We start from the raw sequence: 14363 nt of genomic DNA, 5'->3' as shown, positions 1-14363 counted from the left end.
GTGAAAGCCAGTCAAGGTAGTAGTACTATTTTCTATGATACAAAGTAGTAGATTCTGGGCTGGTCAGATCTCCCTTGGCTGCCTTTTTTTTAGCCCAGAGACCTGTGAAGTGGCAGCCCATATCCCTCCTGAACTCATTGGGAATCTTTTCTTTAACTAACATCCCAGGGTTTGTTCCACCTGACCTAAGGAGAGTGCTTTAGCCCCCTGAAGAGACAGGCACACATTGTAATCCCAGTGACTCAAGAGGTTGATTTAGAGAATCACATTTGAGGCCAGCCTGGACAATAGAGCAAGACACTGTCTCAAATTTTAGAAAAATTAAAGGGTTGAGATTGCAAGTCACTGGAAGAGTATCCCTTGGACACATTCCCAGTACCAGGGAGATCAGGGAGAGAGGGAGGTGGGGAGAAAGAGAGAAGAGACACATAAGCATATCTATGAATCCTGTGTCCAGAGCACCTGTTTAATGGCTAATGATGATAATGAGCACACCTGATCCATTTGACAATGTTTTGATATTTTCAGAATTCTGTTGATAAATTCATTTATGACAGTCAAAAATGTAGAGCATTGATGACTTCCAATTCTCCAGTTTAAAGTTAAATATTACTGAAGGGTAAATATAACAAACCACCAATATCACTCTACCAGCACTGTCCAATCTTGCCTAGCTGATCATTTTCTGATCATTCAAGCTTTTGACTGTATTTACCTTCCTGCAATCATGAGCTCTTTCTCAGATGCTTGCTTCCGGATCTTCGTGTAGATGTCCATGGTGAAGAGGGTGCTGGCACTGTTGAAGATGGAAGTTAGGGAGCTCATGAGAGAAGCCATCATGACTGACAGCATCAGGCCTCGCAATCCTGGAAGACAAGGAAGGTCTGAGTGGCACATCTAGTACTTCAGCAGGACTCAACTTTTGTTTGCTTCTGAAGCTGTGTCATCTTCTCTAGCTTATGTTTCCAGAAAAAATCAATGTTTTAATTTGGGCATTGTGGTGCACACCTGTAATCCCACTGGATCAGGAGGCTGAGGCAAGAGGATCACAAGTTCAAAGCCAGCCTTAGCAATTTAGCAAGGCCCTAAGCAACTTAGTGAGATCCTGTCTCTAAATAAAATATTTTTTAAAAGGCGTTGAATGTGGCTTATTGGTTAAAAATCCCTGGATTAAATACCTGCTACCAAAAGCAAAACAAAACAAAAAAAATGTTTTAAGGAATAGACCATGGCTTTAAATTATAATTCCATGACAACCAATAAAGCTCTAGATAAAAAAAAAAAATATGTATGAGGTAAGTATTTCACAATTGAATTATAATGATGGTGATGGTGGTGGTGGTGGTGGTGTTTCCAGTTGAGGGATTTTTTTTTATATGATCTTTCACTCAAAAGATTCATGATATAGCTCAAAGATATTTAAATGAGGATTCAAAAGATAAGTTATCAAGAAAATAAAAAGACAGCTATGGAATGGGAATAAATATGTACAGTTCATATATCTGGTAAGGACTTACTATATAGACCATATAAATAACTACCATAGCTCAATAATAAAAATACAAATAACCCAATTAAAATGGCAGATGATCTGAATAGCCATTTCTCCAAAGATATACAAATGGTCAATAATGACATGAAAAGATGTTTGACATCAAGAAAATTCAAATCAAAGCCACAATAATTATTATTTCACAGCAATTAGGATGGTATTTGAAAAATATAACGAGAAATGTGGACTTTCTATTGCTAGTAGAAATGTAAAATGACAAAATTGGAAGTTCGGCAATCAGTTAAACATAGAGTTACAATATGATTCATTAGTTTCACTCCTAAGTGTCTACCCAAGGGAAATAAAAATATACATCCAAACAAATATATAAGCGTAAATGTTCATGGCACCATTATTTATAACATCTGAAAAATAGAAACAACTCACATGTCCATCAAGTGATTAATGGTTAAACAAAATTAAAAAACTGATAAATGGATTATCATGCAATGGAATATTATCCATTAATAAAAAGAAATAAAATGCAAATACATGCCACAACACAGATGCTCTGTTAAAGTAGACAGTCACAAAGGACCACATATTTTTACATGATTCCTTTTAAATGAAAGATCTGGAACAGGAAAATATATAGAGACAGAAAGTGTATCTTTGGTTATTTAGGACTGGGAGTTTGGGTTGAAACAAGGAAGGGCTACTAATTTCTTTAACAGGTGCAGAATTTCTTTATTAGGTGATGAAAATTTTCTAAAATGGATTAGGGTGATAGGTACTACTCTATGAACAACTAAAAATCATTGAGTTGGACACCTTGAATGAGCAAATTGTATGGAATGTCAGTTACAACTCAATGAAGTTTTTATTGAAAGAAGACAAAGCTCTATTTCCAACTCTGACCTAAGCAAGTTATGCAAAATTGTAGGCCTCATTTCTTGAGGTGTTAAATAGGGATAATATGACATCCACTCATGTCAGAATAAGAGGTATTGTTTTAAAAGTTTTCCCACTCACAGCAAGCATGGTTGGCTATAATCTCTGTCATTCTTTCAATACCTATTGCATCTGCTGAGGCCAGAAGGCCAGGGCAAGCTGAAGGCCCACTATCACTGCACAGATTTACAGTCTCGGTAGCAAAGTGACTTTAGGGATCACCTAGGCTTAATATCTACTTGCTACAATGGGTCCCTTCCACAACTCTTGTGATGCCCAAACCCTCAGTAATAGGAAATCTGCTACACCACAGGAAGCCTATTCCCTCTTGGACAGTTCTGACCAGGCTGAAATATGCCTCTTTACAGCTTCAGTCCTTATGCAACTCAGTTGGAGAGGTCTTACCTTTCCCTTCTTTACCTCTTTCATATATTTAAAGATAGCTTGTAATGGGAGGGGAGGGGAGAGGATGTGGGAATAGGAAAGATAGTAGAATAAAACAGACATTATTACTATATGTCTATATGTGACTGCATGACCAAAATGACTCTGCAATATATATATATACTCAAAAATAAGAAATTATATTCCATCTATGTATATCAAAGTGTATAAATGCATTCTATTGTCATGTATAATTAATTAAAACAAATTATAAAAAGATAACTTATGTCTCCTTGAGTTTCGTATTCTCTAAGCTAAATATCTTCAGTTTCTTTCAATATTCCTACTTAATTTAGGAACCCACTATATAAACTTGACTCCTATTTCCATTAACTTCAATAGATTTATTGAGTCAACATTCATGCCTGTTATGATTTGGATCTGAAATGTTCCCAAAAGGCTCATGTGTTGAAGGCTCGGTCTCTAATGCAGCTTTGTTCAGATGTGGGGCTTTTGGGAAGTGATTGGATTATTAAGGCTCAAACTTCATTAGTGGATTCATCCATTGATGGATGCATAATTTGATAGCACTATTGGGAAGTGGGTCCTCATTAAAGAGAGGGGGTCCTCATTAAAGAGAGGGAGTCTTCATTAAAGAGAGTGGGTCCTTGAGGCAATGCCCTTATGTACTTAAGTTCTCTGTTATCTGTCTCCTTGTCTGTCTGTGAGTACACACTCTCCACAGGAATGAAGTAATTCATACTTCTCTCTCCTTCTGGCTGTATGAGGTAACTTTCCTCTGCCACACCTTCCCTACCATTAAGTTCTGCTCACCAAGGCCTAGAATCAAATGAAATAAAACCTCTAGTGACTGGAATCTCTGAAACCATAAGCCAAAGCAAATCTTTCCTCCCTTAGGTTGATTTTTTCCTCAGGTGTTAGGCCACAGACACAAAGCTAATAAACACAATGAAATAGTTGTCAAATTCATGCTTTAAATATAGCCAGTGCTCCTCTGCATTGAGATTTATTTTTAAATGGACATGCTTTTTCTCTTCTCCTCCTGCCTAATCTCTCCACTTTTCTAATCTTGGGGGAAGCAAGATTACCCTTCTTCCCCATACTAAGCCTAGTTGTCTGTCTGTGAGTACACACTCGCCACAGGAATGAAGTAAACTTCAGAGATGGTACCAGATCTAAGAAATCTTACAAATGAGCAAATGAATTCTGACCCCTATCAGGGCACACCTGGAGTGTAGCTTTTGAATCACCCCTTTCAGAGCTCTCTGTTCTTCCTGATGGACGGAATCATAGACTCTGGTGTAGTGTCACCCCCTCCTCCACAGAAAATCTTAATTAAGCTTCTCCAGATGTCCTCACCATAACTAATCTTAAAATATCAGCAAAAGAATCTCTGCAAAAGAGTTCAGTGTAATTAAACTTCTTATTTCCTGTTGCTCTCTTACAATAACTAAAATTGGCCATGGCCTGAAAGAGAACCAGGTGCTGAATACCCCTTTATTAGTTTATCACAACATTTATGAGCTATCTAGTGTTGTAGATTCTCTAGTTTAAATGATATATAATAGTTTGTAAAGGTTTTCAAGCGGGAGGTGTATTTACAAATATAGAGTGTGATAAGAAGACGTTCTTTTAACAAAGTCTCTGGCCTTGGGCCTGCTTCACAGGGATATTTGCATTTCAAAGATATAAGAAGATGTTACTAATTTGGTTCCATGGAAACAGCTGGCAGGGGAGGGGAGAAGAAGCTCTCCCTTTCTCAGACACTGATTCTTACAATAAATGTCTTTGAGGGGTTAATTTGCCCAGAACAGTAAATGATAAACCTGTTGTCATGGGAACTTCTGTAAATTGGGAACCTCTGAATTTCTCCCCCTATACACTGGGTATAAAATTCTAAAACTTCCTGAACTCGTGGTTCAGAAGGACTGAAAGATTACACTGAAAACTTTTCCCTCTGAGCCTGGTTACAACCAATAAAAGTAAAGAATGAATCTGCTTCCTGCTATCTTCCAATGTCCTATCACATCTGTCCCTACAACACTGGGACAGTAGTTCTGTGTTTCTCTTTTGCTAGCAAAGTAATAAAACTTTTTTTTTCCTTTTTCTCAAAACCTTGTCTTCTTTATTGGATTGTCATCATGGACAAGGACTGAGCCTTTGGTAACAACAATTTCTCTTGAGGTCTTTTAGTAACATTATTCTCTTATACCTCTGGGTTTGGTATCTATAAACAATTTTATGGTCTCTTATAAATAGCCTTTCAATATAGACATTAAATGTCTGCCCATTCCAATCTCTTTATTTTTTAGAAGGTTTTTAAAAATGTTTCCTCCTGAGTTTATATAATACAGACAATATACCTACTGGAGCTATAGGAGTTATAAAGACCACTTAGTCTGACTTTCTCATTTTTTCAATTGATAACTCTATTTTAAGAAGTTATTAGGTAGGGCCTTCAGCGATTTGCTCAGGGTTACTTCATCAGTTAATTGCTTAACTGGGACAGAACTCTGTCCTCTGTTCCACATTCATTTAAAACTCTCATTCATTTATTCACTCAACAAATATTTGTTGATCATAATTTTATACCAGCACAAACAACAAGTAATGTTACGTCAGACCAAAGTTTTAGAGAAATAGGATGATTGATGAGCCCAACCTATTCTATCCTAAGAATGGGAGTCATCTCATCACAAAGTAATGAAAAGTTCATTTCTGTTTTACTAAGATTTCTATTTAGCCTGACCATACTCTGAGGGCTAATCTTATTTGGAATTCCTGTCCAAGTCCTAAACTCACCCAACCCTAGTTCTCCTTGACCAGATAACAATGTTCCCTAAAACCTTAGCAGCCTCTCATAAATTCATATGTTGGAATCTCAATTTACTCCCTATCTTGAAATGTCAAGCCATGTAAATCCTTAACCTGCTATCTGCCTTTGTATTATGCTTCCCAGAACCTTGTTAGTTGTAAGTTCCCAAGACACCGCCCCCCCCCCCCCTTTGTAATTTCTTGTGCTATAAAACCTTTTTCCTAGAGAGCTAGGAAGTTTTCCTCAGGCCCTGCATTTTGGGTGAGGCAGCCGTTGGCCAGTTCTCTCTTCTGTACACAATACAAGCTTGCTTTAATTTGGCTTAAAATTGGAGTCGGTGGTCTTTTCTTTGTGTTGTGATTCATCAAAGATAAGAAATATTTAGGAGACATAATGATAGCATTTGATGTGGATTGGTGGGGAAATAATTTACTAGCTTTAGAAAAGGAGGATGAATCAGCAAATGAGACATAAAGAAACTACCCAAGAATATGGAAAATGAGAAACAGGAAGAGTGGATAGGGGTAGCTGTGCCAATCTAAAGAAATAGGAAAAATGCCCCCACAGAGACCAGTGTTATCAGAGCCAAAACTCTGGAGCCATTTTGACTCTTGCTCATCACAACCTTAATAAGCATCCTGGCTGCCTGGGGGTAATTAACTATTACTCCCATATTTATGTCACTTGAATGCAAATGGTTTGCCCAAGGTCATGCATGAAGTCTGTGGTTTAAAAGAAAAAGGACCCTCTCAAAATTCTTCAATTCCTGCCTTGAGCAGAGTTAAGGAAGCCAGATGGCAGACAGAGTTGTGTGCCTTGAAAAGGTCACTTTCTTACTGGAGGCCTCAGTTTTCCCAACTGTAAAAAGAAGAGGCTAATCAAATGGCCTCTAAGTTTCTTTTCAATAATAAAATTTTAAAGTTTATTATACATTAAGATATTAATATTTATGAATTTTTGTATTTCCTAAGAACCTCCTTGTAAGATGGAAAAGGACAAACTCCAAAATAGTGTGGTCTGGAAAGAGGGAGTGAAGAAGAAGGCAACACATTGGTAACATTGATCCTTTCCCAATACACCTTTTCCTAGAGATAGGACACTCCCTGAAAAGTAAGCAAACATCATCCAGTGACAAGACAATCCCTGGGAAGGAGATCTCCATCAGGCCTAGAATGACAGACTCTGAGCAGAAGCCAAAGCATAGATCCTTCCTCAAATAAATCCTTTCCCAGTGAGAGTACAATGGGACCCTGAAGGGAAAGAGATAAGCACTGAACACTGCCTAGACCCTAATATTCTCTCCTAAGTAAAAATATTGCCCAATGGTTCCATTCCCAATTTTCCAAGAAATCTCCATACTGCTTTCTATATTGGTTGCGCCAATTTGCAGTCCCACCATCAGCGTATGATTGTACCCGCACCCCCATCCTCACCACCACTTATTGTTGTTTGTCTTCATAATAGCTGCCATTCTGACTGGAATGAGATGAAATCTTAGAGGGGTTTTGATTTGCATTACTCTAATTGCTAGTGATTGTTGGGGTTTGAGTGTGCAGAGTTTAGCTCCCTCAGGCCTGACATTTTTCAAGAGCTGTGGTTGTGATTTAGGTCAGCTGAGGCAAACCTCAGTTAGGAGGAGGAAAAGTTCTCTTCCCCTTATCGCAAGTCACAAGTTCTGCATGGTTTGGCCAGGAGGAAGAAGCTTCCTGCATACTTGTCCTGGGAACAGTACATTCTAAAGAAACAAATGCATCCTCAGAGGATTAGATAATGTCTACAAAGAACTTTGGGAGGGTACTTATCAAATGAATAGGAACATCTGAATTTAGCTCTGTGTACCCACCCGCTGAGGCATGGTATTTGGGCAATGTGGGTAAAGTGTTATTGAAGAATTGCTTGCTTTGTTAGAAGAAGAATATATAAGGAACTTGCAAATAAATCTCAGCATGCAGTCGCAACTGCTGCCTTTGCTCTGCATCCCCTGTGTCCTGGTTATTTTGCGACCCTTACCCAGGGACCCGAACGCTCTAGACGTTCACAAGTGATGATGAACATTTTGTCATATACTTGTTGATTGATTGTACATCTTCTTCTGAGTAGTGATTGTTTAGGCCCTTGGCCCATTTGTTGATTGGGTAATTTGTTTTTTTTGGTGTTTAGATTTTTTAGTTCTTTATATACCCTAGAGATTAGTGCTCTATCTGATGTGTGAGAGGTAAAAAACCAACCTAGATGCCATTCAATAGATGAATGGATAAAAAAAAGTGGCATATAAACACAATGGAACATTACTCAGCAATAAAAGAGAATAAAATCATGGCATTTGCAGGTAAATAAATAGAGTTAGATAAGATAATGCTAAGTTAGCCAATCCCAAAAAAACAAATGCCAAATGTTTTCATTGATATAAGGAGGCTGATTCATAGTGGAATAGGGAGTGTGAGTATGGGAGGAATAGAGGAACTCTATTCCTAGATAGGACAGAGGGGTTGGAGGGGAAGGGAGTGGGCATGGGGTTATTAATAATGGTGGAATGTTATGGACATGATTATCCAAAGAACTGGCATGAAGACACGAATTGGTGTGAATATACTATGTATATAACCAGAGATATGAAAAATTGTACTCTATATGTGTAATAAGAATTGTAACCACTGACATATATAAATTAAAAAAAAATAAAAATAAATAATATTGCCTAGTAATAACAAATTTCAAATTCTGAAAAACCTTTTCCTGAGGGCCCAAACTGACATGCTCTGTCAATAATTAAGTCATCAATCAGTGTAGTATATATAAACATAGAGTTCCCCTTGGCCATTGGCTTATTTTCCATCAGGAAAGTTGGTCCACAGATGCATGATTTCACTACTGAATAAAGGCTGTGCTGATCCATGAAGCTTGCACCCAGCCCAGTCATTTTGTGCTAACACTCCTAATCTAACCAGCTTTTCAGCCCTTGAACCATAATTAAGAGATTTTTTTTCTCCAACGTGAAACATGAATTACAAATTCACAGGTCAATTCCAAAACTCTAGTTATTCTAAACTCAGGATTCAATCTTCTAGGATAACATTTTCTTTCTTTTCTTTTCTTTTCCTTCCTTCCTTCCTTCCTTCCTTCCTTCCTTCCTTCCTTCCTTCCTTCTTTCTTTCTTTCTTTCTTTCTGAGGATTAAACTCTTGGGGATGCCTGACTACTTATCCACATCACCAGCTCTTTTTAATTTTTTTCATATTGAGACAGGGTCTCATTAATTTGTATAGGGCCTTACCAAATTGCTAAGGCTGGCCTTAAACTTATGATCCTCCTGCCTCAGCCTCCCCTCCAGACTTGCTGGGATTACAGACAGGCATGTGCCACCAAGCCTAGAAGGGTGGGGTTCACCTATAATTCCAGCAATTTGGGATAACATACCTTGTATGGTAAGAAGCCACACTGAATTCTATTCTTCTACAACTTATCTACAACTTCAAACTCCTTCCTTCTAGAACTAAAATCTGGACTTTTTCCTCCACATATGTTCGTGAAATTATCTAAAAGTTAATTCATTCTCCAGGTAACTAGGAGGCTTAGTTCAAGCCTTCATATTAATTTGTTGGAATGTTTTATTTATTTTTAATGGATAGAAAATTTGTTTATATTTATCATGTACACCATGACATTTTGAAATTTGTATAGATTGTGGAATGGATAAATCTAGCTAATTAACATATCAATGACCTCACATACTTATTGTTTTTTGTGGTAATCTGCTCTCAGCAATTTTCAAGCACATACACTATATTGTTAATGGCCATAGTCACCACATTGTACAATACATCTCTTGAACTTATTCCTCCTATCTGAAATTTTGTATTCTTTTACCAATATTTCTCTAAATCATGCCACCCTTTGTCTCACTCCCAAGTAATCACTATTCTCTCTATTGCTATAATCTTGACTTTTTACATTCTGTGTTTATCATGCAGTATTCATCTTCCTGAGTCTGGCTTAATTCACTTAATATAATGTCCTCCAAGCGCATCCAAGCTGTCATAATGACAGAATTTCCTTCTCTTTTAAGGTGAAACAATACTCCTTTGTGTATATATTCCACTTTTCTTTACCCATTCAAATGTTGAGTTCATGGATTGATTTCATACCTTGACTGTTGTGAACCACATTGCAATGAACATTGGGGTGCTGCTATCTCTTCAACATACTGATTTCATTTTCTTCATATATATATATACACACCCAGTAATGAGATTATTAGGTCATATTGTAGTTCTATCTTTTTTTCAGGAACCTCCACAGTGTTTTCCACATTGATTATACTAATTTGTATTGCCTGTGTTGAAGATCTTCCAAAGATTTTCTAGATCATGGAAGAGCCACGGTTTTCCCTAATAAATTTTTATTTTCCAAGCCTGATGGACAAGTCCCAGGACTCAGAGAGCCTAACCAAGTCATATTCTTACAGACATGTACAAAACCTGAAAATACTTAGAATGAAACTTCCCCTACTGACCCACTAGATTCAGAAACTGCTTAGGCTCAGAAGGCACCCAGGAATATAAAGGGAGCCTAAACCCAATCAGCCTCTCAAGAAAGACTCACCATCAGGCATGAGCTCCACCACCAAGGTTGGGTAAGCGATGTTGGTGCAGCCAACTGAGGTGCCACAATATTTTTTACATTCTGAAGGAACGGCACAGGCAATTTTTTCTGGGGAGAGACAAAGAATCATATCAGCAAACACACATTGGGGGAATACTTCTAAACACCTTCTTAAAACAAGGTGTCAAATATAACATTTCTGCACAGGGCCCTGAAATGGTTCCACATGAGTGTAGATTGCAGTAAGCACCTCCATCCCATGCCCCTATATTTTTTGTCTTGATTCACCCCCAACCTCTGACTAGGGAGGAAGGATGGCTCCTAAATAGAGGAAGATGAGGGTCAAAAGAAATGCTTAGGATGAGATGGTGGGAAACACTTTCTTTAGACTTTAGCTAACTACTCTTCAGCTCAACAGTGATAATTACCTTGTTTTCTCCTGAAAAAGCACAGTGATCTGTGGTTTCTAACCACAAAGATATGCATAGGTTATGCAAATTCTAGACCATGTTATATAAGGCACATGAGCACCTGCAGAGTTTTGTCCTCCAGATTTATTTTAAGCAGCTCTTAGAAGTAGAGTCACATGTCTAAATAACTGAGGAAATTTCCTCTGTGACAGGATTGTTGGATAGCAACCTCTGAGATATGAGAAATCTGGGATTAAAAAGTAAATAGCCTCAGAGGGAAAGGAACATGGTCTAGAGTCTTAGAGAGAATTCTAGAAATGTGCATAGGGTTCAGATCAACAAATATTTGTTCAACACTTGCTACAAGAATATCTCATTTAGTGCTGCCCTATATTCAACCATAGCACTATTTTGTAAACAAGTATGTATAACATGCAGTAGAATATAAACCATTCAGTTAGTTATACAGTCTTCCCACAGTGTCATGGAGGGAACTGGTTCCAGGACACTACCCGACACCCAGTGGATACAAAACTCTGCAGGTGCTCAACTACCTTATATCATATGGTATAGAATTTGCATAACACATATATATCTTTCTGCATACTTTAAATCATCTCTAGATTACTTGTAATTCCTAGTATGATATAAATGCTAGGTAAACATTTGTTGTCCCATGTTGAACAATAACAAGGCAAAAAAGGCTATACATGTTCAGTATAGATGAAATTTTTTCTGTATATTTTCAATCCATCCATAGTTGGTTAAAAACATGGACAGGCAAAACATAAATATAAAAGACCGACTGTATTTTTTTTCCTGACAGAAAAAAAACAAGCCTGGGGTAGGTGTAGGAGCTATAATTGAACACATGTTATTAAATGGAAGAGGCAAGTTGGATGCATATTGTGACTTTAGAAGATTTGAAAAATGAGAAAACAATTGCCACTGTAAGAAAAACCAGGGAAGACAACCCCAAACGTCTTTGCCCTCAAGTTGCTCATTGTTGATCAGAGGGGGAAATGATGCTTGGGAATCATGGCAAGAAGAGGGCAGACTACACGCAGCAGGAAGTTAGGGATTTTAGAAGTGATCCAGAGTAGAGAAATGAGTATGGTCTGTGAGTCTACCAGAAGGTATTACCTGTGTAGAGAATGCGGCTGATCATCCCTGGCATCACCATGAGGAACATGGGCAGCAGCTTCATGTACCCACAGAGGGTACAGCCGGCCTTCACGTGAGACATATTCTTGGCTGAGAGGCAGCGCTGCACAATCACCTGCCATGGAAAGCCCAGTGAGAGAGGGGTGCAGCCCTGAGATCCCATTATATCCGACAGTTAGGTTCCCCATCCTGAGTCCTTGGCCTGAGACTCAAGACCATGTGAGGCCTCCCCTATGTTTCCCAGCCCCACAAGCCACAGGTAGGCAGGAATCTCTGCAGTGCCCTGGGGAAAATCTGTACTCCCTGCCTATCCAGCTTGAGTACCTGATCTGTGCACCAGTACCACAAGGCGAGGATGGCCAGCCCAAAGATGAGCCCAGGCCATGGGAGGTCTCCCTTCAGGGGATCTCGGAAGATGTGGAAGGAGTCTTCCCTTGGAGTGTAGCATTCTTCCTTGATGGTGGTGTTTCCATCAGAAATTAAGGTTGGAATGGCTTTCATATACTTTTCCATGAAGGCTTCATACCCTCCCACTTCACTGAAAGCTGGAAAACATTGGTACAAAAACAGTCTGAAATTTCCAACTCTTCATAGAGATTTCATCTCTGGGGCCTGAGAATTTGAGAGGACACCACCACCAGAGAGAGCCCTTACTGTGTGGTCTTGGGCAAGTTATTTTCCCATTCTGTGCCTCCACTTTCTCAACCATAGAATGGAATTATTAACCCTTCCCAGCCCCCTTGGGGGCTACTATGAGGATCCAAAGCAAAAACTTGTGAGAATGTTCTAAACACAAACTTCTTTACAAAATGGAAGGTATCTCAATGATTTAAAGGAAGTTCTTAGTATGGGATCACATGCAAAGACTTCTTTCCTCACTCCCTGTTATCAGCCATGGTCTTTAGAATTCAAATCACAGGCTTAGAGACCCTCAGTGACCAGTAAGAACCTGGACAGAGACCTACCACCTCTGGTCCTAGCAGTGGAATTTGATAACCAAGAAGATGAGGAATCTGGAACCCTGCTACCTCTCAGGTATGGGCCCTTGACAAGTCATTTCTTGTTGACCCACAGGGCCTACTAGGGAGCTTTCATACCAAATGAAAGTTCTTGGAAAACTGAACACTACAGAGAACATAAGAAACTTTCCAGGACAGGTAGAAGTTCTTATGCACCTAAAAATGAAATGCATTTTACATCCTCTCTTAACAACTATCCCTAGACATAGCTTTTCAATGTTGTCTTTTTTAAAATTTTTTTTCTCATTTGTTATATATGACAGCAGAATGCATTACAATTCATATTACATATATAGAGCACAATTTTTCATATCTCTGGTTTTATACAAAGTATATTCACACCATTCGTGTCTTCATACATGTACTTTGGATAATGATGTCCATCTCATTCCATCATCATTTCTAACCCCATGCCCCCCTCCTTTTCCCTCCCACCCCTTTGCCCTATCTAGACTTTGTGTATTCCTCCCATGCTCCCCCTCTCTACCCCACTATGAATCAGCCTCCTTATATCAGAGAAAACATTTGGCATTTGGTTTTGGGGGATTGGCTAACTTCACTTAGCATTATCTTCTCCAACTCCATCCATTTACCTGCAAATTCCATAATTTTATTCTCTTTTCTTCTTGAGTAATATTTAATTGTGTATATATACTACTTTTTTAATCCATTCATCTACTGAAGGACATCTAGGTTGGTTCCACAATTTAGCAATTGTGAATTGTGCTGCTATAAATATTGATGTGGCTGTGTCCCTGAAATATGCTAGACCGAGGAGAGGAATAGATGGGTCAAATGGTGGTTCCATTCCCAGTTTTCCAAGGAATCTCCATACTGCTTTCTATATTGGCTGCACCAATTTGCAGTCTCACCAGCAATGTATGAATGTGCCTTTTCCCCCACATCCTCGCCAACACTTATTGTTTGTCTTCATAATAGCTGCCATTCAGACTGGAGTGAGATGAAATCTTAGTTTTGATTTGCATTTCTCTAATTGCTAGAGATGATGAACATTTTTTTCATATATTTGTTGATTGATTGTACATCATATTCTTAGAAGTGTCTGTTCAGAGCCTTTGCTGATTTATTGATTGGGTTATTTGTTTTTTTGGTATTTAGCTTTCTGAGTTCTTTACATACCCTAGTGATTAGTGCTCTATCTGATGTGTGAGAGGTAAAGATTTGCTCCCAAAATGTAGGCTCTCTATTCACCTCACAGATTGTTTCTTTTGCTGAGAAAAAACTTTAGTTTGAATCCATCCCATTTATTGATTCTTGATTTTAATTCTTGCACTATAGGAGTCTTATTAAGAAAGTTGGAGCCTAATCCTACGTGATGGAGATTAGGGCCTACTTTTTCTTCTATTAGATGCAGAGTCTCTGGTTGTATTCCTAGGTTATTGATCCACTTTGAATTGAGTTTTGTACATGGTGAGAGATAGGGGTTTAATTTCATTTTGCTGCATATGGATTTCCAGTTTTCCCAAGAAGAGTAAAGCAGGTGGC

At 38.4% G+C, this 14363-nt stretch overlaps 1 protein-coding gene across 1 annotated transcript in view; it reads right to left on the bottom strand.

Annotated features, from left to right (window-relative positions):
- Positions 1–14363, bottom strand: part of LOC308645277 (sodium/glucose cotransporter 1) — a gene marked incomplete at both ends in the record, with an annotated part of 70089 nt that overhangs the window by 16951 nt on the left and 38775 nt on the right. The window contains 4 exons of the mRNA XM_081287336.1: positions 716–866; positions 10265–10372; positions 11818–11953; positions 12163–12383. Coding sequence (XP_081143462.1) covers positions 716–866; positions 10265–10372; positions 11818–11953; positions 12163–12383 — 616 coding nt within the window. The remainder of the gene's footprint in view (positions 1–715; positions 867–10264; positions 10373–11817; positions 11954–12162; positions 12384–14363) is intronic.

The sequence above is a fragment of the Spermophilus citellus genome, assembly GCF_964194105.1.
Source record: "Spermophilus citellus genome assembly, chromosome: 3".
NCBI lineage: Eukaryota > Metazoa > Chordata > Mammalia > Rodentia > Sciuridae > Spermophilus > Spermophilus citellus.
This window is presented reverse-complemented; position numbering and strand designations above follow the sequence as displayed.